Source organism: Oncorhynchus masou, chromosome 12 (assembly GCF_036934945.1).
Source record: "Oncorhynchus masou masou isolate Uvic2021 chromosome 12, UVic_Omas_1.1, whole genome shotgun sequence".
Taxonomy (NCBI): Eukaryota; Metazoa; Chordata; class Actinopteri; order Salmoniformes; family Salmonidae; genus Oncorhynchus; species Oncorhynchus masou.
This window is the reverse complement of record NC_088223.1, coordinates 57906283-57931260: the sequence shown is the minus strand read 5'-3', so window position 1 is coordinate 57931260 and position 24978 is coordinate 57906283. Positions and strand designations below refer to the sequence as shown.

Genomic DNA, 24978 nt, shown 5'->3' with positions numbered 1-24978 from the left:
AAGCCTGAGTTCATTTGCACACAAAGAATCATACAATGATGGAAAGTCCTGTGTGTTGTCCTTAATGTTAATGCAGACAGAAAAGAACTCCAACCTCTTAATCATGGCCTCATTTTTGTCCCGCACATTGAATATAGTTGTGGAGAGTCCCTATAATACTTGATGAACATTATTCAGGTGAGAAAAAACATCACCCAGATAGGCCAGTCGTGTGAGAAACTCGTCATCATGCAGCGGTCAGACAAGTGAAAATTATGGTCGGTAAAGAAAACTTTAAGCTCGTCTCTCAATTAAAAACAGAAAATACACGAGAGTTCAGGGGCCTTGCTTTAACATCAAGGGGCATCGGGTACAACTGCTTGCACGCGCTTTACCATTCCACTATGTCTCCCTGTCATGGCTTTTGTGCCATTAGTACAGATACTAACACATCTTGACCACCAAAGTCCATTTGATGTCACAAAGCTGTCCCGTACTTTAAAAATATCCTCTCATGTTGTCCTGGTTTCCAGTGGTTTGCATAAATGTCCCGGAAATATAGCAGGAGCTGTGCCAGGCCCTCCACGTCTGTTGACTCTTCCAGCTGTTACAGACATATACCAGGAGCTGTGCCAGGCCCTCCACGTCTGTTGACTCTTCCAGCTGTAACAGACATATACCAGGAGCTGTGCCAGGCCCTCCACGTCTGTTGACACATCCAGCTGTAACAGACATATACCAGGAGCTGTGCCAGGCCCTCCACGTCTGTTGACACATCCAGCTTTAACAGACATATACCAGGAGCTGTGCCAGGCCCTCCACGTCTGTTGACACATCCAGCTGTAACAGACATATACCAGGAGCTGTGCCAGGCCCTCCATGTCTGTTGACACATCCAGCTGTAACGGACATATAGCAGGAGCTGTGCCAGGCCTCCATCCAGTCTGTTGACCTGTTGACATCCAGCTGTAACAGACATATAGCAGGAGCTGTGCCAGGCCCTCCACGTCTGTTGACTCACCCAGCTGTAACAGACATATAGCAGGTGCTGTGCCAGGCCTGTTTACTCATCCAGCTGTAACAGACATATAGCAGGAGCTGTGTCAAGCCCTCCATGTCTGTTGACTCATCCAGCTGTAACACACATATACCAGGAGCTGTGCCAGGCCCTCCACGTCTGTTGACTCATCCAGCTGTAACAGACATATACCAGGAGCTGTGCCAGGCCCTCCACGTCTGTTGACTCATCCAGCTGTAACAGACATATACCAGGAGCTGTGCCAGGCCCTCCACGTCTGTTGACTCATCCAGCTATAACAGACATATACCAGGAGCTGTGTCAGGCCCTCCACGTCTGTTGACTCATCCAGCTATAACACACATACACCAGGAGCTGTGCCAGGCCCTCCACGTCTGTTGACATATCCAGCTGTAACGCCAATAATTCACTGGCTTGTAATTGTTTCAAAACATCTCCTGCCATGTCGTGAACAGTGTTGTTTCATAACGTTTTTTTGGCCTTATACCCAGGCATTGTCCCAGGCATGTCCGCGGCAGTAGGAAGAATTAAGTCCTCCACAATAGTATGGGCCTTGCCTGTCCAAGCCACTCGGTCGCTCACCATATAAGACGCTTCTATCCCCTTCTTTTTAATGGTATCTGTTGCTTTTATACGTCTTACTACTTGAAGTCGTCTTTATTCTCGCTCAAAAAACTCCCGTGGCTTATTTTTCTAAATGTCATGTTTTGTTTCTAAATGTCTGCGCAAGAGTGAAGATTTCCCGCAAGAGTGTGATGTTTAATCTGATTGGATGTTAATTATTTGACTAGGCTACCTGTATTTGACATTGTGTTATTTCGCTGAACACTACTTGGTTACATTATATTTTTGGCAGTGAAATTGGGCTACTCAGGCGAGTGGAAAAAACCTCACCCAAATGTATAGCTGGAAATATAAATGTACTGTTTAAAAATAAAATGTGAATCACATTTTTATTTGGCGTATCCCCGACAGCATTGTGCGTACCTCCGTACCCCGGTTTGGGAACTGATCTACACTGATTGAAGTGGATTTAACAAGTGTCATCAATAACGGATCATAGTTTTCACCTGGATTCACCTGGTCAGTCTGTCATGGAAAGAGCAGGTTTTCTTAATGTTTTTTATACTCCGTGTTTATGTGACAGGAACCATTTCTGTCCATGCAATTTTTAATTTAATTGAACAGAAATGCAGATTGGTATATTCTAATGAGATTGCATGCTTGATGACCCTGTTTATTGTAGTGATACACAATCGACACATTTTTTTGTTAAGGAAATCATTCCGTATTTGTGTAATTACAGTGCTTTTCTACATTTTTTTACACAACAAAACCAAACAGTGTTATTAAAAACAGTAAAAACAGTTTATTTTACTCTCCCTTTCACACAGGGTAGACTATTTTAGTGTGTGTTAAAACACTGCCACGAATATGCACAAATCCCCCCCATCATCATTGACATTTATTTATTTTTTTTGGAAATGGCCCATTTCTCGATGATGTGCTAATGGTTTAATTAGCATTGTTGATGTTTTTTATGTCCTCATTAATGCGTTCCATAATCACTTCCCATGAGAGTGCTTTCTGTGTTTTAGAGGAAATTGCGGGAAGAGAGTGACACTTGTGGTCCTCTGGGGACAGAGAGAGGACAGAGAGTGACCCTGTAGAGCTGCTAATTGGTGTGTTTATGGCTATGAAAGGTATTTTAAATGTCTCCAGTTTGGGATGGCATACTAAGAGGCTGGGTGTCTTTCCCCCCAGAGTAGATCTGATGATCTGCCTTAGGACACTAGTTCCAAGCTAATACATGGTGCATTGGCCACAAAGGTCTGTCTGCAGGCCTAAATGACCCAATCAGGTGTGATTATAGTAAACCACACTAATCCACTTCCAGGATCAGGCCACAGGTAGATATCCATTAGATAACTGGCCAGCTGTTGACCATTGATTACTTTCACTGGCTCTGGTTGAAAAACAGCTCAGCTGTTAGTTTGTCTTTCTCTTTCTTCCCCTCTTCCTCTCTCTCAGCTTGAGGAGCAGGTGTCCCGCCTGCAAAGGGAGAAGAACGACCTGCAGTCCCGTATGGAGGAGGACCAGGAGGACATGAACGAGCTGATGAAGAAACACAAGGCTGCCGTCTCCCAGGTAAACCCTGCCCCTGAACAGCTTCTGGTCTATAGACCTGCACTATAACTATGACACATACTGTACATCCCTCTCAGCTACACAGCTTCTGGTCTGTAGACCTGCACTATAACTATGACACATACTGTACATCCCTCTCAGCTACACAGCTTCTGGTCTGTAGACCTGCACTATAACTATGACACATACTGTGCATCCCTCTCAGCTACACAGCTTCTGGTCTGTAGACCTGCACTATAACTATGACACATACTGTGCATCCCTCTCAGCTATACAGCTTCTGGTCTGTAGACCTGCACTATAACTATGACACATACTGTACATCCCTCTCAGCTACACAGCTTCTGGTCTGTAGACCTGCACTATAACTATGACACATACTGTGCATCCCTCTCAGCTATACAGCTTCTGGTCTGTAGACCTGCACTATAACTATGACACATACTGTGCATCCCTCTCAGCTACACAGCTGATTGTTATAAACATCCATATCAATCTTAAAATGAAATGGCTAATATACAGTAATATGATACAGGGTGAAACTGTATGGATAAAACATTTACATTTGACATTTTTGTAAAATATACAGGATTACAGTAAAATATACAGGATACAGGTGAAACGACCACATATCACAGTAAAATATACAGGATACAGGTGAAACGACCACATATCACAGTAAAATATACAGGATACAGGTGAAACGACCACATATCACAGTAAAATATACGAGCAGCAGGTAGCCTCGCGATTAAGAGCGTTGGGCAAATCCCTGACCCAAGTAGGTGAAAAATCTGTTTGTGCCCTTGAGCAATGAAGCTCCAGTCAGTCTCTCTGGATAAGAGTGTCTGCTAAATGACAAATACAATGCAAAAAAATATGAACATTTCCATTTGAGATAAACAATGTGTCTGTGTGTTTGTATATATAGCATTTTGCAAAAAATAAATAGAACATTTCAGACACATCTCAAATGTAGGAATTAAAAATGTGACAACAGTAATATTTTACACACAAATGTAAAAAAATTGGTGGATATAGTGTTTTGGAAGTAAACTTCAAATACTGTAACTATCTCTGTGTGTTTGTGATGTGACAGTCTGCCAGAGACCTGGCCCAGATCAGTGACCTGCAGGCCCAGCTGGAGGAAGCCATGAAGGAGAAGCAGGAGATCCAGGACAAGGTAACTACACACTGCCATGGCTGCCTGCCATGGGAGCCCCAATCCCCCTGCCTGCCCCCCACCCATCCCCATCTCCTCACACATTCACCAGCCACTCAGAGGACATCATGCCCTCAGCACCATCATACAGGTTGTCCTACACCTACACCATCACATTCACCTGGAGAGGATCAGAGCTCTGTCTGTCTGCTTACAGCCTGATCTTACCCCTCACTCTGCTTGCTGTAAAGTAGTTTTAAGAGCTGCCACCAAAGGCAGCGATAGATCGCTATCTATCTATCTATTGTATCTATCTAAATCCTGTAGCCCTGCAGTGATTAACAGATCCACAATGAGAGGAACACTGTGTTCTTTAATGACATGAAAGGCCAGCTCTAAATCCTCCTTCTCTCAGATGCAAAGCTCCTCATTAGGAGCCCTGGTGCATTTTGGGTACTTTTAGTTAGTGTATGTCTTTCATCCTCTTATCAGATATGAGAAAAGTCTTAAGACGAAACAAGTTTGCAAAGCATTGATCTTATTCCCCTCCACAAAGCTGTGCAGTGGGATCTGTGATCGTTATTTAGGTCTGTAGAGGCTACTGGGGTTATCCTATCCTCGGCTTATTGGCTATTCACATCAGATAATACTAGCATTAGAGGCAACAAAAATGCTGGCTAGATTCCCAACATTTCAGCCAGGGGGGATGCTATTCACAATGCAGATGAAGGGAAGAGGTGAATGTATTTATTTTGGGCATAAACACATATCTGTTGAATGCAGGCCTAGTATTGATTATAGAAGAAGTAGAGGCAGGGTTGCATAGGGCAGAGTGGAGGTGTTCAGTGTGGTCTAATCAGTACTTCAGTATGTCACTGTGTGTGTGTTGCCCCCCTCCAGTTGCAGTCCCTGCAGAGCCAGCTGGACTTCCAGGAGCAGTCCATGGTGGAGAAGTCCCTGGTCAGCAGGCAGGAGGCCAAGATCCGTGAGCTCGAGACCAAGCTGGAGTACGAGAGGACCCAGATCAAACGCTTGGAGGTGAGACGGGAGAGAGAGGGAGGGGAAGAGGGTGGGAGAGGGAGGGGGAGAAGGAGGGAGTGAGTGAAGGAGGGAGTGAGGGAGGGGGAGGGAAGGATTGGAGGGAGGGAAGGGGAGAAAGAGTGAGTGAGTGAGTGAGTGAGTGGGGAAGATGGTGGGAGGGAAGGGGGGAGGGAGGGAGGGAAGGGGAGAAAGAGTGAGAGCGGGAGAGAGTGGGACGGAGGGGGAGAAGGAGTGAGTGAGTGAGTGATTGAGTGGGAGGGAGGGAGGGAGGAGAGGGGAGAAAGGGAGAAAGAGGGGGAAAGTGGGAGGGAGAGGGGGAGAAGGAGGGAGGGGAAAAAGGAGGGGGTGAGAGAGTGGGAGGGGAGGAAAGGGGGGGGGGAAGGGAGAAAGTGGGAGGGAGGGAGGGGAAAAAGGAGGGAGTGAGTGAGTGGGAGGGGGAGAGAGTGGGAGGGGAGGAAGGGGGGGAGTGGGAGGGAGGGAGTGTGTGTGTGAGAGCAAGAGAGAGGGGCTTGTATGTGTGAGGTAGAGGGCAAGCTGTGAGGCCACATTTTGGGTCATTGAACAAATGCTGTGAGGGAAATATATTTTACGACAGCCATACTATCTTTCTCTGGCCAGCTGTGATTTCTGCACACCTGAGCTCAATTGGAAATTCTTAGTGACCTCAATTTGACCCTTCTCCAACTACATTAACCACACCAAAAACCTCAAAGTGAAATGTACTCACTGCTCAGTCACCTATGCTGGATGTCTCAGCTGTGTTCTATGCGGTTCTGACCCAGTTCCATCTCCTCGTCCCCAGAGCCTTACAGGTCGTCTGAAGGAGAACCTGGAGAAGATGACGGAGGAGAGAGACCACCGCGGTAATGGAGAGAACAGGGAGAAGGAGCAGAACAAACGCATACAGAGACAGATGAGGGACATCAAAGAGGAGATGGCTGAGCTGTCCAAGAAGGAGGCCGAGGCCAGCCGCAAGAAGCACGAGCTGGTAAGGAAGAGTGTCCAGTCAGCAGAGTACTGAAGTTTGGACTGGACAATCCTTGTTAGGTCATACAGGGCTAATATCCTCATTTAGGGTGGGGATGTCTTGGTTTACAGGGGTTTGGGATGACAGTCACTTACTCTGCATCATGATCCATCAGGAAATGGACATAGAGAGTCTGGAGGCAGCCAATCAGAGTCTGCAGGCAGACCTCAAACTGGCCTTCAAGAGGATTGGAGACTTGCAAGCCGCCATAGAGGATGAGATGGTCGACAGTGATGGTGACGATGACCTCGTGAACAAGTAGGTGCCCAAAACCGTGCAGTATGGAGAGATGTTCATTAGATTTCCTGCAGCAAATTATTTTGAGCCGCCTTGTCTTCTATTCACACACAATGAAGCTCTATCTATCCTGGTTGGGTTGGTCTCAAACTGGTAACTGTATTTCTCCTTTTCTGTTCCTCTCTTTTTCTCTTTCTCTTTTGTTTCCTCTCCCACTTCATCGCCCAGTCTACAAGACATGGTGACAAAGTATCAGAAACGAAAGAACAAAACGTAAGAACATACAATGCATCCTTTCCTTTCCCATTATTGTTTGCTTTCAAGGTTTTAAAATCCTCGTCCCACGAGAGAATGATGCTGTATTAGGGAGACGTTGCACTTCTGCTGTTTTAATGATGACATTTTGAGGGGAAGGAACTTAGTTCCAACTACTTTAAGATGAACATCTCTACAAACCTAACTGTTTGAGGGATGCTCACCGCTGTGAGAAAAAAACTGCTTTTTATTTTATTTTTTAATTAAACACGGTCATGGAATACCTTTCGATACTGCATCACTCTCTAATGAAATATCATGAACCATTGTCCCATTTTAGGCAACAATAATGGACCTTCACTCTCTGTTATGTGACATGCTATTTTACATTCATGCTTTTGAGGACCCACTAACTCATTTCACTGTGTTCAAGAGCATTGGGAGATTTCGATACAGTATAACCTATTAATAACAAAATGTTGAGTCTTTGTTTACTTGTTTACAACTCTCTGTGATGGAAGGTAGGTTTGCTCTCTGCAGAGTGTGGTTGGCTGAGCTGCATGTTTCGCAGCGCCTAGCTTGCTCTACTCAAGTCACAGTGCTGTCTTAATCACTTTGGACTCGGACATAAAATCATTTATTCTAAAGCCCCATAATTAAAGTTAACATTCCAATTCCAGTGTAGCTCGTCATGTCTTGATGGAAGAATGCAAACGTGCGTCACAATTTTGAATGAAAGAGGGTGCTTTGTATGCGATTTGTAGTTAGTGTCTGCAGTTCATTTTCGCAGCATGTTTTATTTGTGTCAGTATTAACCTCTAATTGCTTGTTCCAAGAGAGAACACTTCGCTGCCCTGTGAGTCAATTTCTCTCATTGTTATTCATTCATTTGCCATCAGACAGGCAGCTCATGTGATTCAGCACAGTGCACGGTGTCTGTCTGTACATCAGCATCAAGCTTGTGGATTCCTCACTTAGCTGTGCTCAAGAGAAAAGAAAGTGAATCACCATGGTTACTTAGGAGCAAATTTGTTCTCCCTTTTGATCTGTATGTAATAGCAGCGAGCTAAACATTAATGGAATAATTGATTTGCCATCGAATTGTGAAGGGAATGTTCAGCAGGATTAGGACTTATTTTTGATCTGGATTTGAGTAATTCAACCAATAAAAGGTGACAATGGTAGGAATGGTTTTTGTGTGCGTGTGAAGGGGATAACGAATAATGAATCGGTATGAAACCTTTGGACATCTCTTTCCAGGTTATCTGAGATGTACTTTGAAACATTAAGAGGGAAGGAAGGTTGTCAACCTTTCCAGTGCACTCTTCATTTTCAGGCAGTTCTTTATCCAATGTACCCTTTCATGGCCATAAGAAGATCACACAAACATATCCTGAACAGTACAGGTCTTTGAAGACTGTAGAGTATGTGAGTCTGTGTGTACACAGTGTACTGCAGCACACTGCTCAAATAACATGGATTTAATGGACCTGTCTCTGCCGTAATCAGTGAACAGTTTGACCATGATAGGAAATGCTGGGACCAAGAGGATGCAAGTGTAGAATACTGTAGACAGGAACCATCCCTATGGAGCTTCATGAAGATGTACTGTAGACGGGAACCATCCCTATGGAACTTCATGAGGATGTACTGTAGACAGGAACCATCCCTATGGAGCTTCATGAAGACAGGAACCATCCCTATGGAGCTTCATGAGGATGTATGTATCCCTATGGAGCTTCATGAGGATGTACTGTAGAGGAACCATCCCTATGGAGCTTCATGAGGATGTACTGTAGACCATCCCCATATGGAGCTTCATGAACCATCCCTATGGAGCTTCATGAGGATGTACTGTAGACAGGAACCATCCCTATGGAGCTTCATGAGGATGTACTGTAGACGGGAACCATCCCTATGGAGCTATCCCTATGGAGCTTCATGAGGATGTACTGTAGACAGGAACCATCCCTATGGAGCTTCATGAGGATGTACTGTAGACAGGAACCATCCCTATGGAGCTTCATGAGGATGTACTGTAGACAGGAACCATCCCTATGGAGCTTCATGAGGATGTACTGTAGACAGGAACCATCCCTATGGAACCATCCATCCCTATGGAGCTTCATGAGAGATGTACTGTAGACAGGAACCATCCCTATGGAGCTTCATGAGGATGTACTACTCCCTATGGAGCTTCATGAGGATGTACTGTAGGGAACCATCCCTATGGAGCTTCATGAGGATGTACTGTAGACAGGAACCATCCCTATGGAGCTTCATGAGGATGTACTGTAGACCGGAACCATCCCTATGGAGCTTCATGAGGACAGAGATATACAACCATCCCTATGGAGCTTCATGAGGATGTACTGTAGACAGGAATCCCTGGAGCTCATGAGGATGTACTGTATTCCCTATGGAGCTTCATGAGGATGTACTGTAGGAACCATCCCTAAGCTTCATGAGGATTCTCTCCCTATGGAGCTTCATGCTTGTTTGGGACAGAGATATACCCAGTGGAGCCTCAGCGATTAATGTCAGGCTCTAAATTCTCTGTGCTTGTTTGCTCCCTGGAGCCTCAGCGCTGCTTAGCCAGTGGTGTGAGGCCAAAGACATAAATTGTGTGTGACACGATTTGCAAAGCACTCGATTACAAGGCGCCTCTGTCCCACAGCTGCTCCAGTGCAGGTGTTTGTGTGTTTCAGTCTGTGGGAAAAAGAGATTAGTTTTGCCTTGCATGTGGGAGACAGTCCGTAAACTATCTTTCCCCAGAAAGCTTTGTTTGATACATTGAAAATGAGAGAGACCCTAAATGACTGAGTCTCGTAAGGTAGCAAATGTCCATGTCCAGACGGCCACAATTTTTTTGTGATTTATCAGGGGGTGTTGCAGCACCCTCAGCACCCCTACTTCCTGCCGCTATGTACTGTATGTCTCCATCCATTCTGAGAGCACATCTCTGTCTCTATGCAGCTAAATGGAACTGTGCTTCTGCACATGCAGAGAGGGGAGGCGACACAAACACTTTGTTCATGGAGACTTGATTGAATGTATGATATAGCGCTGTATTGCTCTCTGCAGTGGGAGGCTTTAATAGCAGGCATGTAAATGTGAGCAGGGCGATGCAGCCCAGCGGTCTATACCATTAAAGAAAGCCATCATCTGAGATCTCTTTGAATAAGATGCACTATGTTGGCTCATGATAAGCACTTTGCATCCTGTCCCACAGCCTTGCCAGATAAGCTGGTCAAAGAAGAAAGGAAACCTGTCCTTTGCTTTTGGTGTTTATCACTCGTCTCAAAATAGTGCCATTTCGATTGATGTCACGTCACATCAGACGCTGGAATTGTTGTTTGGATTGATGCAGAGACTGAATGTTGTCGGTTATGATCCAAATTGTTGCTCTTTTCTGTCAATGTTCATGTATAGTTCATTCTGGTACTAGAAACGATTGAACACTGCTAGGCTTAATTGTTCCCAGACACGTTTGTCCATTACCTAAGACTTTAGCCCCTGTGGGTGGCCCCCTACCCCTCTCCCCTCACCTCTCCTACTCCCCTGTCCGTCCCCCTCTCCCCTCACCTCTCCTACTCCCCTGTCTGCCCCCTCTCCCCTCACCTCTCCTACTCCCCTGTCCGTCCCCCTCTCCCCTCACCTCTCCTACTCCCCTGTCCGTCCCCCTCCCCTCCCTCTCCTCACCTCTCCTACTCCCTGTCCGTCCCCCTCTCCCCTCACCTCTCCTACTCCCCTGTCCGTCCCCCTCTCCCCTCACCTCTCCTACTCCCCTGTCCGTCCCCCTCTCCCCTCACCTCTCCTACTCCCCTGTCCGTCCCCCTCTCCTCACCTCACCCCCTGTCCGTCCCCCTACTCCCCTCCCCTGTCCGTCCCCCTCTCCCCTCCCCTCCTACTCCCTGTCCGTCCCCCTCTCCCCTCACCTCCCTACTCCCCTGTCCGTCCCCCTCTCCCCTCACCTCTCCTACCCCCTGTCCGTCCCCCTCTCCCCTCACCTCCCTACTCCCCTGTCCGTCCCCCTCCCCCTCACCTCTCCTACTCCCCTGTCCGTCCCCCTCCCCCTCACTCCCCTCCTACTCCCCTGTCCGTCCCCCTCTCCCCTCACCTCTCCTACTCCCCTGTCCGTCCCCCTCTCCCCTCACCTCTCCTACTCCCCTGTCCGTCCCCCTCTCCCCTCACCTCTCCTACTCCCCTGTCCGTCCCCCTCTCCCCTCACCTCTCCTACTCCCCTGTCCGTCCCCCCCGTCCATCAAGCAACAGATGCATAATACAGTGTCAGGGAAGCTTCACCTCTGCAGGATTGAGGAACAGATGAATCAGGATGGAAATGCTCCCGCCGACCTTTCCCAAGCGTGATCTAATATCATTTCTCCTCGGGTTCCCTCCAGTATCTGTTTACTGCTTGTTATTGTCAAGGCCAGGGCTAGAGGGCCATCTCTTCGGCTCAGCCCCAATAACAATCTACATCAACAGGCCGCGCTCAGCCACTCGCCACAGACGTCCTAAAAGCCTCACGATGGCCCCAGAGTTAATTACACCTTCATGAGCTCCATTCATTTGCATTCCGCTGTGCTCGGAGGCACCATGACTCGTTTCACTCGACCGCCCCCATCATAAGCGATTATACATTTAACAGTGGAAGAGAAAGCACTCAGGACTATACACATTCATATTTATGGATGCACCAATATCTAATATCATTTTTCTTCTCTCTCAAACGAGGCTTCTTGGTTTTTCATCAAACTTACTTTGGCCAACTTTAGCTTTGTGGCTGATATTTCTTTGTATCAATATTCAGGAAGTAGCAGAGTCCAACACTAGATTTTGACTGGTAAACTAGTTTGCGACTGGGTGCAAAATTCTAGGTCTGTCATCGCTCTACGTTAACAGGCTGCTGTTGTCTCCCTAAAGCTTGTTGTGACTGTCTGCCTTTGCATTGCTCAACCCCAGGTTACTGTCACAATGAATGGAATACAGACGCTGTCTGACTAACTAAATCAGAAAGCTGTTATCTTTATGACATTCAAAACATAGGACTTGTCTGTGTTGTACTTCCTGTCCAAACCAACAGGTTTCCTCTCTGGTGGATCCTCGCTAACCCTCCCAGATGACTCTTTTTAAACAGCTCTGCCTCCTGCCAACACCAACAGCAACATAACAACACTGTTTGCTCTCCTGTCTTCCTCACAGTGGTGACGAGTCGGACACGGACTCCGAGGTGGAGGACCGTGTGGACGGGGTCAAGTCCTGGCTGTCCAAGAATAAGGGCTACACCAAGACTCTGTCAGACGAGAGCTGTCTGAAGAACTCCAGGTCAGTCTTGTCTTGACTTGTCTGTCTGTCTATCAGCCTCCTCAGTGGACAGCCTCCTCATTATGTTATCATCCCCCTTCCTTCTGGCTGGGCCCTGATAAAGCAGTGATGGCTTCCTCAACCCCATCCCATTTCTATATGAGTTTACCCTGCTGAGAGCTAAAGAGCCCAGGATTAGCTGAGGCAGGGTGGAATGGAAGGGTGAGTATTTCATGAGATTAGGTGTCATTTCTCTCTGCCTTCCTGTCATTCCTCTAATGACAGCAGGCGGCACAGCAGAGGGAAGAGGGATACGGGCGCTGTGCTGCCTGTCAGATTTATCGAAGTGGCCCAAGGCCAGCTGGCAAACCTGCTAAATGACCCCTCTCTCTGCTCTGCCTGAGATGAATGCATTTCCTCCCCCCTGGCAGACAGCACAGGATAGCCCCAAATATATACCTGCTCTTTTTGACGAGCTTTAGCAGATCGACTCACAACTTAACTTTCCTTATTACACTCACTTCAGAGGACAAAGTGTCATCAGGAACTTCAGTTAGATGCTGCTGGAATATTTTGGGAATGTTGACAAGCATTCTACACTTCAGGGATTCAATCATATGTATTTCATCCTTCTGAACTTTTAATTTCATAATTTCATTGTCTGTAAATTCTCATATTTTCTCTCTCTATGTTTCTCTGTGTCTCTGTTGATTGTTTCCATGGTGTTCTTGTTCCTACACCCTCCTCTTCATGGCATCTCAGATATGCAGTGAATGTAGATGCCAAGGAAGGCAAAGAGGTTAAGGAGATTACAGAAGGTAGCAAGGAAGGCAAAGAAGTAGACAGCAGATCGGTGTCTGTGATGAGTTCCCTTAGCTACAGGAAGCGTTCCAACCTGAAAGACTCCATTGGAGGCCAGGGGGACGAGAGCTCCCTCTTCAGTACGCTAAAGGAACAGTCCGACACCCCGGACCGCTCCTCCCTACGCAAGGCCAAGTCTAAGTCTACAGACCAGGATGACAGGAAGAAGTCACAAGATGATGATGACTGTGGTTCGGTCATCTCCCAGGCCTACTCTGAGGCCACCAGCAGGGCCAGGAAGGGTCTTGAGCGCCGCTGGGCCCCACACAGCCCTGACTTTGACAAGGACTCCATGGTGTCGTCCCTGGCCCCTAGCAGGTCCAGCCGTAGAGCCATGCCAAACATGGATGATGACAATATGTCCACCATTAGCAGCATCACCAGTGTTAGTCGTACCAGCCCTCGTGGCCTGCGACGTAGCACCTCCTGGAAGGATGATGGGCGTAGCGATTCATACGGGACCTCGGTCAGCCCCAGCATGAGCAGGCGCACTGGGGGTCGCAGCCCAGGCAGCGTGAGCAAGGCTGACTCCCGTATATCTGTGGCCCGCAGCAGCCGGCTCAGTGAGTTCGGCCTGCGCATGGACGACGATGATGATGCTCTGAGCATGGCCTTCAGTCAGGGAACCTCTGCCTACAGCCCCCACTCCCTAGGCCGCAGCTTCTCCACCCCGGCCCAGCCTCGCTCCTCTGACGACAACCCCCCAGACACCTCTGACATTAAGGCTGTCACCCACCGCAACTACCTTGACCCTGACCTGGAGAAGGCTATCAACGAGGTCCTCAGCTTCAAGCCCATCAAGTTCAAACGCAGCAAACTGGACGAGTCTGACGACGAGGAAGAGAATGAGGTAAATAAAGATGAGGATGACCGGAACAGTGTGAAGGGGGATGACGAGGGTCTGGGCCGTAGTGCATCCAGCGTGCGTCGCTCAGCGTCTGGCTCGGCAGTGGACTACAGCACCAGGTCCTCCAGCAGCTTCAGCTCCCACAGCACCAGCAGCTCCAGCTCCCGCAGAGGCAAGGCCAAGAAGAAGAGCTCCTCAGACAGCTCCTCAGACTCCGATGACCGCCACAGCAGGAAGAGCTCCAAGAAGAAGGGAAAGAAGTCCAGAAAGGGCTCCAGGAAGAAAGAGAGCGAGTCTGAATCTTCCTCTTCGGAGTCCTCCTCTTCCTCCAGCTCGGCCTCCACCGTCTCCTACCGCAGCTCCAACAGTGTGAAGAGAGGTCCAGCCCGCCCTGCCTCAGATGAGGAAGATGCCACTGAACAGAGACCCCCAAGTAAGAAGGATGAGAAGAAAAAGAAGAAGAAGATGGACAGCATGGTGATGAAATATCTCTACAAGCCTGATAGTGACTAAAGCCCCTGGCCAGCAGTAGGTGATGCCTGGGAATGGAGTGAAAGCACGGTGTGACTAACCAAGCATGTTGACTTTATAGTATAGAATAAGAAGGCCCGCACACTGTTAAAGCTCCCAATTCACCACTTTATTGACAAGGTTTCCATCCGAAATGGATTTTCGTCAGGTCAAACACACTGAGTGTTCACATCCCAAAACATCCACATTGCGGACATGACACATGGTGGGTGCAACAAACGTTTGTATATCTCTAATAATTAAATAACAATGAGATGGGTGCATGGAATGGTTCCAGAACATAATAAATATCGTCACAACATTCGCTCTGAGGTACATTGGCATCGAACATGTCAAGACTCCCAGGTGGAGAGGAGATACTGATAATCTATTGTTGAGAAGAGAATCGTATTGGATTCACTGTTTGTGTACCATGTCTCCTAGAGGTCTGAATCAAGAGTTTGATGTCAGACCATTTCTTGCCTGAGTATGTCACTTAACTTTGATTTGTCTTGCCTTCCAGGTTACCCACTTCGTCATTTGGTAAATATTTACTATGAGCACTCAGTGTGTTTGACCTGATGAAGATCCCATTTCGGATGGAACCTTGTCAATCAAGTGGTGTTCTATACTATTATTCTTTATTAGCCCAGCACCTATGTTTTTTTTAAGGATGTGCGTATGACCACAAACTTATTTTATAGCGTTATTAGCATCAACACGTGTATCTGATTTCTTTACTTACTTATTCATTTGACATAAACACAAGTTTATGCCATAAGTGTTCCTCCACTCGATGTGTATCCGGGTTGATGTGAAATACCACAATGCCTTTCTTTCTGAATTGTAGTGATGACTCATGACCATTGCAAGATGGAACATGCGTTGTGGCGCCAGGTTCCCATCCCTGAGCAAATAAAACAGGACACATAATTGTCTCTGCATGTTAACCCTTCACTCTCGTGGGAGTTGGCCTCTATAGATAAGGCTAAATTGAGATACTTCTTACAGAAGAAAATATGAAAAGGGTAACATTTGAAAGGAACAGTTGAAAGGGGAAATGATTAGACCAAAGGCGAGGACACAACAGTTCATCTGACACAAGACTGAATCCAAACATTACACTGTTGATTTTATGTTTTACATTGACTGTACTTTTTTGCTGCATTTGTTGGTAAAGAAATCTGAAGATAGTCTAGATACATTATGAACATGATAAGAATATCCCTGGAAAATGTGAGGTAGATGCGACATAAGACAAAAAAACAATGACAAAGGTTTGAGAGGACTATCTGGTCTCTCCAAAGTGTGCACAGTTCCTAAGCAATTTCAATGCACTTTTATGACTCAAAAAAAGAGTCTTCAACTATAAGGTGTTTTTTGAGCGCTCCTAGCTGTGCCGTTGAGGAACTAGAGCAGCACACTTGAGGTTGTTTTGTTTGGAACACAACCCTGCATCCCGCAATTACACAGTTACTGTTGTTTACGCAAACCAAAAATCACAATCTTGGTCAGGTGGGCAGTTTTTGAAAGTCTGTTCTATTGCCAAAATGACTAGGTAAGTGCAATTCAGGCAAACCGATGATAGTGTGTGTGCTGCTGCAAATGTTCTTCACAATAGACAAACGGGCTCTTTCTGTTCAGAACAACCCAGGGTTATGATGCCATGTCATCTTGTAACTGTACATCAAACATAGTGATCATAAACGTTGACACTGCGTATGACTTGAGCTTTCGAATGTGGAAATGTGAAGTGCATGTTTGGTTTCACCGGTGTTGCACTTGCTTTTACGACATCAAAGCGGTATTTATTATAATCCACAACTTCTCATCTTTCAAAACACATAGCCATCTGAATTTATAACATTTCCCGCACTCACGACGACAAAACATGTGCCCCCCAAAATGTTGCCAAATTAGCAGGAGGGATGGGGACAACATCTTTTTGCGCGAGGTGCTCTAGTTTCAAATGGCTGTCATGCGAAGAGCCAGAGCTTTTGACGTCAGGTACAGTATAGCATGTCACTGTATGGCCACTGCGTTCCAATTGATCTGTGCCTAAATCTTCAATTTTCAACCCGTATATGGGTACGAGTGTAAAGGGACAATCGAGATTTCTTCCCTGAACATGGTGCTTGGTGATGGTGAGGAAGCTAACTGCATGTTGGTGCACATATTAATAGACAACCATCCATCAAGCATGGCCACTTTAAATGTGCTCCCTCCGGGCCTCAACAAGACATAACTGTAGACCTGATTGAACATGAACACTGATTACTGCATTAGCATATATCCACCATGTGTTTAATATGCTGGATTGAGGGGAACCGTTTACATATGGTAGGTCCGTTACTTCAACAGCATGACAATAATAATAGAAACATGTGGGCAAAGTCACTTGGTCTGAAGAGGTGGTGTTACTCAGCTTTCCTGCAGAGGCCGTGTGCTACACTACATGGCCAAAAGTAGATGGACACCCCTTCAAATGAGTGGATTTGGCTATTTGGCTACTGGTGTATAAAATCGAGCACACAGCCATCCAATCTATATAGACAAACATTGGCAGTAGAATGGCCCGTACAGAAGAGTTCAGTGACTTTCAACGTGGCACCGTCATAGGATGCCACCTTTCCAACAAGTCAGTTCCTGAAATGTCTGCCCCTGCTAGAGCTGCCCTGGTCAACTTTAAGTGCTGTTATTGTGAAGCGAAATTGTCTCGCATCACAATGCCCCTGTGCGCAAAGCAAGGTCCACACAGAAATGGTTTGTCGAGATCATTGTGGCCTGCACAGAGCTCTAACCTGAACCCCATTGAACACCTAATGCCATTGTGGCTGAATTGAAGCAAGTCCCTGCAGCAATGTTCCAACATCTAGTGGAAAGCCTTCCCAAAAGAGAAGAGGGGGACCAACTCCATATTAATGGCCATGATTTTGGAATGAGATGTTTGATGAGCAGTTGTCCACATACTTTTGGCCATGTAGTGTATAGTCACTGTGCCACTGCTTTGTCCTTGTTTCATCAACTTCGAAGCTCTGCGTTAGCCCCCGAAGGGTAATGAAAGCGTAAACCAGAATGCTAAACTGTCCTACCTTGGACCGTTTCTATTTTCAGCCTGTCCTTCCATCTCGCCATATGGCGATTATGAAAGCTTCAAGAGAAATGAATATAACACTGGACAAAACTGAGTTAAATAAAACACAGGTCCACATTCTGACTTTGAAAATCTTTATTGTTTTTTTTTTGTGCATGAAACTAGTGTTGTGGATCTAGTAATGTTGCAGTGTTTTGGTTTGTTTGGCTATTGGCAGCCATGCATGATCTTTGCTCCAGCATTGATTGTTACTTTGAAAGGGGTAATGTGCTGCGTTTCTATTCAAGCAGCTTATACTGCTGACCATGGCCCTGACCCGTGGAGGAAGATGGAGTCTGTAGGCTTGATATGTGACCTGTGACCTCTGCAAATCTCAAGCACCCATAGTTTTCAGGCAGGGTTCAATTCAGCAGCGTTTCTCCTATATAAAAAGCTCTCTCTTCTCCTCTCTCCTCCCACAGCCCTCCTCTGTACCGGAGACACCTCAGTGAAGAGGACAAAGAGGAGAGGCGTTCGAGCAGACACTCCCTGAGGGAAAGTGACAGTGATAGCAAGCTGGCAGAGTCCACAGCGTAACAGAGACTGTCACAACTCTCACTACCACCACCATCCTACACGAACACACCAGAGACAGATATAATGCTTTATTTAATCAAAATACGCCTCCCCATACCATCCTCATTTGAACATCGGTGAGCAATGCTAGCTAGAACCAGATGCAACAACAGGGGAAGGTCAGAGTGCACATACTGTGGTTCACCGTGGTTCAATCTAAATGGAATGTGGCATAGCCATTTTCCGTTGCTACTAAGAGCTTTGAAGAATTCTTTACAGGGTGATTTGGAAAAGTGAATTTCCATCATAGAATCTTACAGCATAGTGGCCACCTCAGCTCTGCAGCTTTGAATCAATATAAGTATAGCGCTTAGCACCAATGGCATATTTTAAGATATATCTGTAGAGCTTATTACCACTGGCTTATTTAAGAGAACTGCTTTTCATAGGCTAACTTATGCTCCTGCTGTCATCTGTTGTTTGAGGATTGGAGAGCTTGTGGTTTATTCAAATGACTGTAGCAGGATCGGTTTAAGTCTCCCTTACAATGTGACCTCTCACTGCAGGCCCATATGCCTGACAGTCCAGCTTATCCTCCTTAGCACTTAGAAATGCCATTGTCTCCTCTACATGTGTTTGGACTGTCTCTGGTCATGCGTTTCAAACAATATTTAGCCAATATCAGTAACTAGAAGAAATACTTATCTTGTTTCGAGACTGTTTTGTTTTTCTATCAATGTTGGAAAGTATGGTTCTTATTGAACGGGAGGGGGAGCTGCTTTGAGGGAAAAGGATTGGATCTGCTACATTTGCATACAGTAGTTCATGCTGGAATGGTTTTTGGTCTTGCTCGTTTAAAGCTCTGCCATGCTTTTGTCTCCTCGTGTCATGTCTGTTGGTTTTCAAAGGGAATATATTTACTATCTGTTTTGAAGGGGGGCTTTCTAGGGATCTTCATCTTTCAATATACACATGCGCTGGATATAAAAAAGAATACGAATTAAATCTTTTTTTTTTTTTTTTTTTTTTTTTTTTTTACAAATGGCCTAAGTGCTATAAGCCCACCTCCCTTATGGGGAAAAACATGTATGCGACAAAAGTTATAATGTATTCTGAACGAAAATATAAACGCAACATGTGAAGTGTTGGTATCATGATTTCATGAACTGAAATAAAATATCCCAGAATTTTACCAAATCTACAGTAAGCTTATTTCTCTCAAATCTTGAGATTTCTCCCAATTTTTTTTTACATCCCTGTTAGTGAGCATTTCTCCTCCGCCAAGAGAATCCATCCACCTGACAGATGTGGCATATCAAGAGGCTGATTGAACAGCATGATCATTACACAGGTGCACCTTGTGCTGCGCAATATAAAAGGCTCTAAAATGTGCACAACACAAAGTTTTGAGGGAGTGTGCAATTGGCATGCTGACTGCAGGAATATCCACCAGAGCTGTTTGTCAGAGAATTTAATTTCTCTACCATAAGCTGCCTCCAATGTTGTTTTAGAGACTTTGGCAGTATGTCCAAATGACCACGTGTAACCACGCCAGCCCAGGACCTCCACATCTGGCTTCTTCACCTGCTGGATCGTCTGAGACCAGTATTGAGGAGTATTCCTGTCTGTAAAAAAAAACTTGTGTAGAAAAAATCATTCTAATTGGCAGTGCCTTGCTCCCCAGTGGGTGGGCCAATCTCTCATAGGCCCACCCACGGCTGCGCCCCTGCCCAGTCATGTGAGGGACAACTTATTTCAATTGACTGATTTCCTGAACTGTAACTCAGTAAAATCTTTGAAATTGTTGCATGTTGCGTTTTATATTTTTGTTCAGTATAAAATTCTCTGAGATCCCTGGAAGAATTTGCTCATGTAGGATACACTGTATCTGTATTTGGCCTTACTGAGTGACAATGATATCCTTTAGATTAATGTGACCTTATTAATTTATTAATAAATATGCAAATGTTGTATCTCTATGTAGAATAGTGTGGTGAAGGGTGTTTGCGTATGTACACAAGTGTATATCTGTGTGTGTGTGTCCATGTGTGACAGACTATTTGCATATATTTTCTTGTTTTCACACTTCTAGTTGTTTTTATGCATTAGGTACGAATATAATACGGAACACTGGACACTTTGTCAATGCTTCTGAGTTGGGATTTGTTAAATAAAAATATGTATGTTAAATGTTTGTTTTTGCATCTGAATAGGCATTGCTGGCTTTCCATAATATTAATATATAACATGTTTGACATTGATTGTATATTCATCATCACTTTGTGATAGAAATGCTTTTTTTTGGCATTCAATTTTAATGTAAATAAATGCAGGGGTTTGTTTACAGTAACATTGTGTCTTATTGCGTGGTGGAATGGTAATACGGTTGTAGTTTGGAGCTGAATTAGTCATCATACGGAAATGTTTGGATGGAAATAAGGAGAGTTATTTATTGAAAACAGCAGGCACATTTTACTGATGTGCTTGACTGAAGTGTTTTTCCTCATCTCCTCAAGTGCATCACTTGATCATACCATCCATCTTCCCCCTGTAGAGGAGAGGGAAAACAAACACAATTGAAATGAATAATTACAACCAGACACCAGACAAATGTATGAACACTGCTCACACTCACTACTATGCAACTAGATCATCTTACATTAAGCTATAAGGGCTCTATTAAATCAGATCCGCGTCAGTGTCATTATTTCTAGAAAGCCTACACACGTTCTGAACTTCTAATGTTAATGGGAGGGGTGTGGCTGCTCACCCATTTGACAGCTCCAAAGCAGTTACACCTCCAACACCACCAAAACATTAGCTATGCGGGTGTCGGCTTTTGCCGGTTAACGATCTGATTGAATCTAGGCCTAAATGTGGTACATTTCCATCAACAAAAGCAATCAATAAGAAACAAACTTGATAATCAGGCATTGTGTTAGAGAAGTGAGGCTTACATAGATGCTAAGTAACTAATGAGTATAGCGCAGTACATTTGTTGACATTCAGACTAACTTCGATGTTCAAACGCATCCCCTTTTTAGTATCTAGAATCCCCCATCAACCCAATCTGGTATCCTCTATTCCTCGAACCGTTCTGTGCTGCACCCTATGAAGGGGAGATGTCCCCATAATCTGACTAGTGTGAGTCTGAGTGGATGTGTGTCTGTCTTTACTTAAATCCTTTCCACTGAGTGGCAGATTAAATTCTCCTGGTTTCGGCAGTAACATTGTTACACAACCCGGTGGAGGGGGGTGGGGGGTCAGCCTAACAAAGGCAGGCAGTGCTTTTAGCTGAGCTCTTTAGTTGTTTACCAAATCATATTTTATTTGTCACATTCACCAAATACAACAGGTGTAGAAATGCTTACAAGCCCTTGACCAACAATGCTTTAAGAAGTTAAGAAAAAAAGTGTTAAGTCAAAAATTAAAAATAGAAGTAAATAATTAAACCGCAGCAGTAAAATAACAATAGCGAGGCTATATACAGGGGTACGATACAGAGTCAATGTGCAATATGTACATGTAGGTAGAGTTAAAGTGACTATGCATAGATAATAAACAGAGTAGCAGCAGCGTAAAAGAAGGTTCTGGGTAACCCTTTAATTATCTGTTCAGGTCTCAGACCTCCCTATAGGCTGTCTCATCATTGTTGGTGTTCAGGCCTACCACTCTTGTGTCATCTGCAAACTTGATGATGGTGTTGGAGTCGTGCCTGGCCATGCAGTCATGAGTGAATAGGGAGCACAGGAGGGACTGATCAAACACTCCTGAAGGGCCTCCGTGTTGAGGATCAGCGTGACAGATGTGTTGTTGAAGTGTCAGTGATGACACTTGCCAGATGGTCAGTGCATGCTCGGAGTACACATCCTGGTAATCTGTCTGGCCATTCGGCCTTGTGAATGTTGACATGTTTAAAGGTCTTACATCGGCTACGGAGAGCGAGATCACACAGTCGTCCGGAACTGCTGATGCTCTCATGCATGCTTCAGTGTTGCTTGCCTTGAAGCGAGCATAGAAGTAATTTAGCTCGTCTGGTAGGCTCGTGTCACTGGGCAGCTCGCAGCTGTGCTTCCCTTTGTAGTCTGTAATAGGTTGCAAGCCCTTCCACATCCAACGAGCATCTGAGCCCGTGTCGTACGATTCAATCTTAGTCCTGTATTGATGCTTTGCCTGTTTGATGGATCGTCGGAGGACAAAGTGTGATTTCTTATAAGATTCCGGGTTAGAGTCCCGCTCCTTGAAAGCAGAAGCTCTACCTTTTAGCTCAGTGAGATATTTGCCTGTAATCCATGGCTTCTGGTTGGGGTATGTATGTACGATCACTGTGGGGATGACGTCGTTGAGGCACTTATTGATGAAGCCAGTGATGTGGTGTACTCCTCAATGCCTTTGGAAGAATCCCGGAACATATTCTAATCTGTGCTAGCAAAACAGTCCTATAGCCCAGCATCTGCTTCATCTGACCACTTTCTTATTGACCGAGTCCCCTGTGCTTCCTGCTGTAGATTTTGCTTGTAAGCAGGAATCAGGAGGATAGAGTTATGGTCAGATTTGCCAAATGGAGGGCGAGGGAGAGCTTTGTCTGCATCTCTGTGTGTGGAGTAAAGGTGGTCTAGAGTTTTTTTCTTCTGGTTGCACATTTAACATGCTGGTAAAAATGAAGTAAAATGGATTTAAGTTTCCCTGCATTAAAGTCCCCAGCCACTAGGAGCGCTGCTGGATGAGCATTTTCCTGTTTTCTTACAGCCTTATACAGCTGGTTGACTGCGGTCTTAGTGCCAGCATCGGTTTGTGGTGGTAAATAGACGGCTACGAAAAATACAGATGTAAACTCTCTTGGTAAATAGTGTGGTCTACAGCTTATCTTGAGATAATCTACCTCAGGTGAGCAAAACCTCGAGACTTCCTTAGATTTTGTGCACCAGCTGCTGTTTACAAAATACATAGAATGCCACTCCTGGTCTTACCAGAGGCCGCTGTTCTATCCTGCCAAAAAAGCTTAAAACATGCCAGCTGTATGTTATTTATGTCGTCGTTCAGCCACGACTCTGTGAAACACAAGATATTACAGTTTTTAATGTCCCGTTGGTAGGATATACATTATCATAGTTTGTCTATTTTATTATCGATTGATTGTACGTTGGCTAATAGGACCGACGGTAAAGGTGGATTACCCACTCTGCGACAGATCCTTACAAGGCACCCGGACCTTCGTCTTCCATACCTCCATCTCTTTCTCCTGTGAATGATGGGGATGAGGGCCTTGTCGGGTGTCTGAAGTTAAGCCTTCTCGTCCGTCTCGTTAAAGAAGTATTCCTCCAGTACGGGGTGAGTAATCCTTAGTTCTACAACAACTGTCATTCGAGTTTCACTCGCTGTTGTGGCCCCCCGTAGCTCTCTATTGCAATGAGTCGATATGCTGCCACACCATGTTACTAGGGCCACACTTGAAGTATTCAGTGACCTTGCATTTGACACTGCTGTTGGCTCTGCTGTCTAGACTATGCTGTCCAAGTTCACCCAGGAGATTGGGTTCATTCATTCTAAAGTGTGATGCCACTGAATGATAGGGGATTAGATTCTCACCCAGCAGGTGTTGACGTGTTGCATTCCATTTGATCAGGGGACATTTCCACATTTTGCCCTTGGATGGAGCCCCCTCTCTCAGGCAATACGGCCTGTCGGGGTACAGGCAGGCAGAGGAAGGGATGTTTCTTAACTCAGGCCTCTGTGATTAGTGCGTACAGTTTTCCACAGGCAGCCTTCTGTCAATAACAGGATGATTGGAGGCGCTAGGATACCGCCTGCAGGGACCAGGTGAGGAAGCTGCATTCATTTGCAACTCTGAGAAGAAAAGAGTCAGCGGAGGGTGCTGCTTTGGGCGCTTTTCTTTGTTTGCACATGTCAATTCCACTCTAATGAACACTGCACAGTAGTGGGCCTTTGTCAGAGGGCTCAGAGGTAAGCTCAAACAATATTTACATTTTGCATAGGTCTTTACATGGCCTGAGGAACAATACAACCGTTTTCCCTCTGTGTGTGGAACTTAGCATGAAAGGGATTCAAAGATATCGTGGAGGTGAAATATTTGATTTCATGTTTTCTTACCACACAGCCATATTAAAGCTGACTGTGAGCCAGAAACAGAATTACTGAAACATTTTGGAGTGGAAAAAAGCAAAAGCTTTTATGACTCCAACCAAATTCAGCACTGGAGTTCTCTTCTTCCATATTCAACTACTAGCATGCAGGTGGCCAAAACACTCCTGCCATGCTCTGTTTCCCTGCCAAAGTGGAATTGCTGTGCCTCTGTGATGAGGTCCCAGGATGTTTCCCAGAGCAGCTTGCTCCGTCTTAGGGATTGGAGAGAGTGAGAGAGAACCCTCCCACATGGGCCTCTGACAGTGGGAAGCTGGAGAGAAATCGTTTGACACTTTCACAGCTTCCCAAGAGCACCAAGCTCATTACAATTCTAAATATTGCCGCTGGTTTCTATGCTTGCCTGCCCTGTTGGTCTCCCTATTCGCAACATTCATAAGGATGAATACTTTTCTTTTTAAACTCTGATTTGGTGTTCGATCCATATTTACAGTGTATTCGGAAAATATTCAGACCCCTTCACTTTGTCCACATTGTTACGTTACAGCCTTATTCTGAAATGGATAAAAGTTTTCCCCCCTCAATCTACACACAATATCCCATAATGACAAAGCAAAAACAGGTTTTTAGAAATTTCTGCAAATAAATGTATTAAAAATTAAAAACTGAAAAATCACATTTACATAAATAAGTATTCAGACCCTTTACTTTGTTGAAGCAGCTTTGGAAGCAATTACAGCCTCTAGTTTTCTTGGGTATAACGCTACAAGCATGGCACATCTGTATTTGGGGAGTTTCTCCCATTCTTCTCTGC

At 45.4% G+C, this 24978-nt stretch overlaps 2 protein-coding genes across 5 annotated transcripts in view; both read left to right on the top strand.

The window, feature by feature from the left end:
• The window catches only part of LOC135550489 (unconventional myosin-XVIIIa-like), a 114656-nt gene extending 94244 nt beyond the window's left edge, over positions 1 to 20412 (top strand). For 3 of the 4 annotated variants that reach the window (XM_064981363.1, XM_064981361.1, XM_064981360.1), the window contains 8 exons: positions 3050 to 3166; positions 4266 to 4349; positions 5229 to 5366; positions 6172 to 6357; positions 6512 to 6654; positions 6862 to 6906; positions 12094 to 12216; positions 17969 to 20412. In XM_064981363.1, coding sequence (XP_064837435.1) covers positions 3050 to 3166; positions 4266 to 4349; positions 5229 to 5366; positions 6172 to 6357; positions 6512 to 6654; positions 6862 to 6906; positions 12094 to 12216; positions 17969 to 18083 — 951 coding nt within the window. In that variant the 3' untranslated portion in view covers positions 18084 to 20412. The remainder of the gene's footprint in view (positions 1 to 3049; positions 3167 to 4265; positions 4350 to 5228; positions 5367 to 6171; positions 6358 to 6511; positions 6655 to 6861; positions 6907 to 12093; positions 12217 to 17968) is intronic. The other variant, XM_064981362.1, reaches the window with a different exon arrangement.
• On the top strand, positions 12234 to 17962 carry LOC135550490 (uncharacterized). The gene has a single exon (XM_064981364.1). It carries the CDS (start codon positions 12884 to 12886, stop codon positions 14414 to 14416), a length of 1533 nt encoding a protein of 510 aa, XP_064837436.1. The 5' UTR covers positions 12234 to 12883; the 3' UTR covers positions 14417 to 17962.
• Positions 20413 to 24978: the final 4566 nt, after the last annotated feature.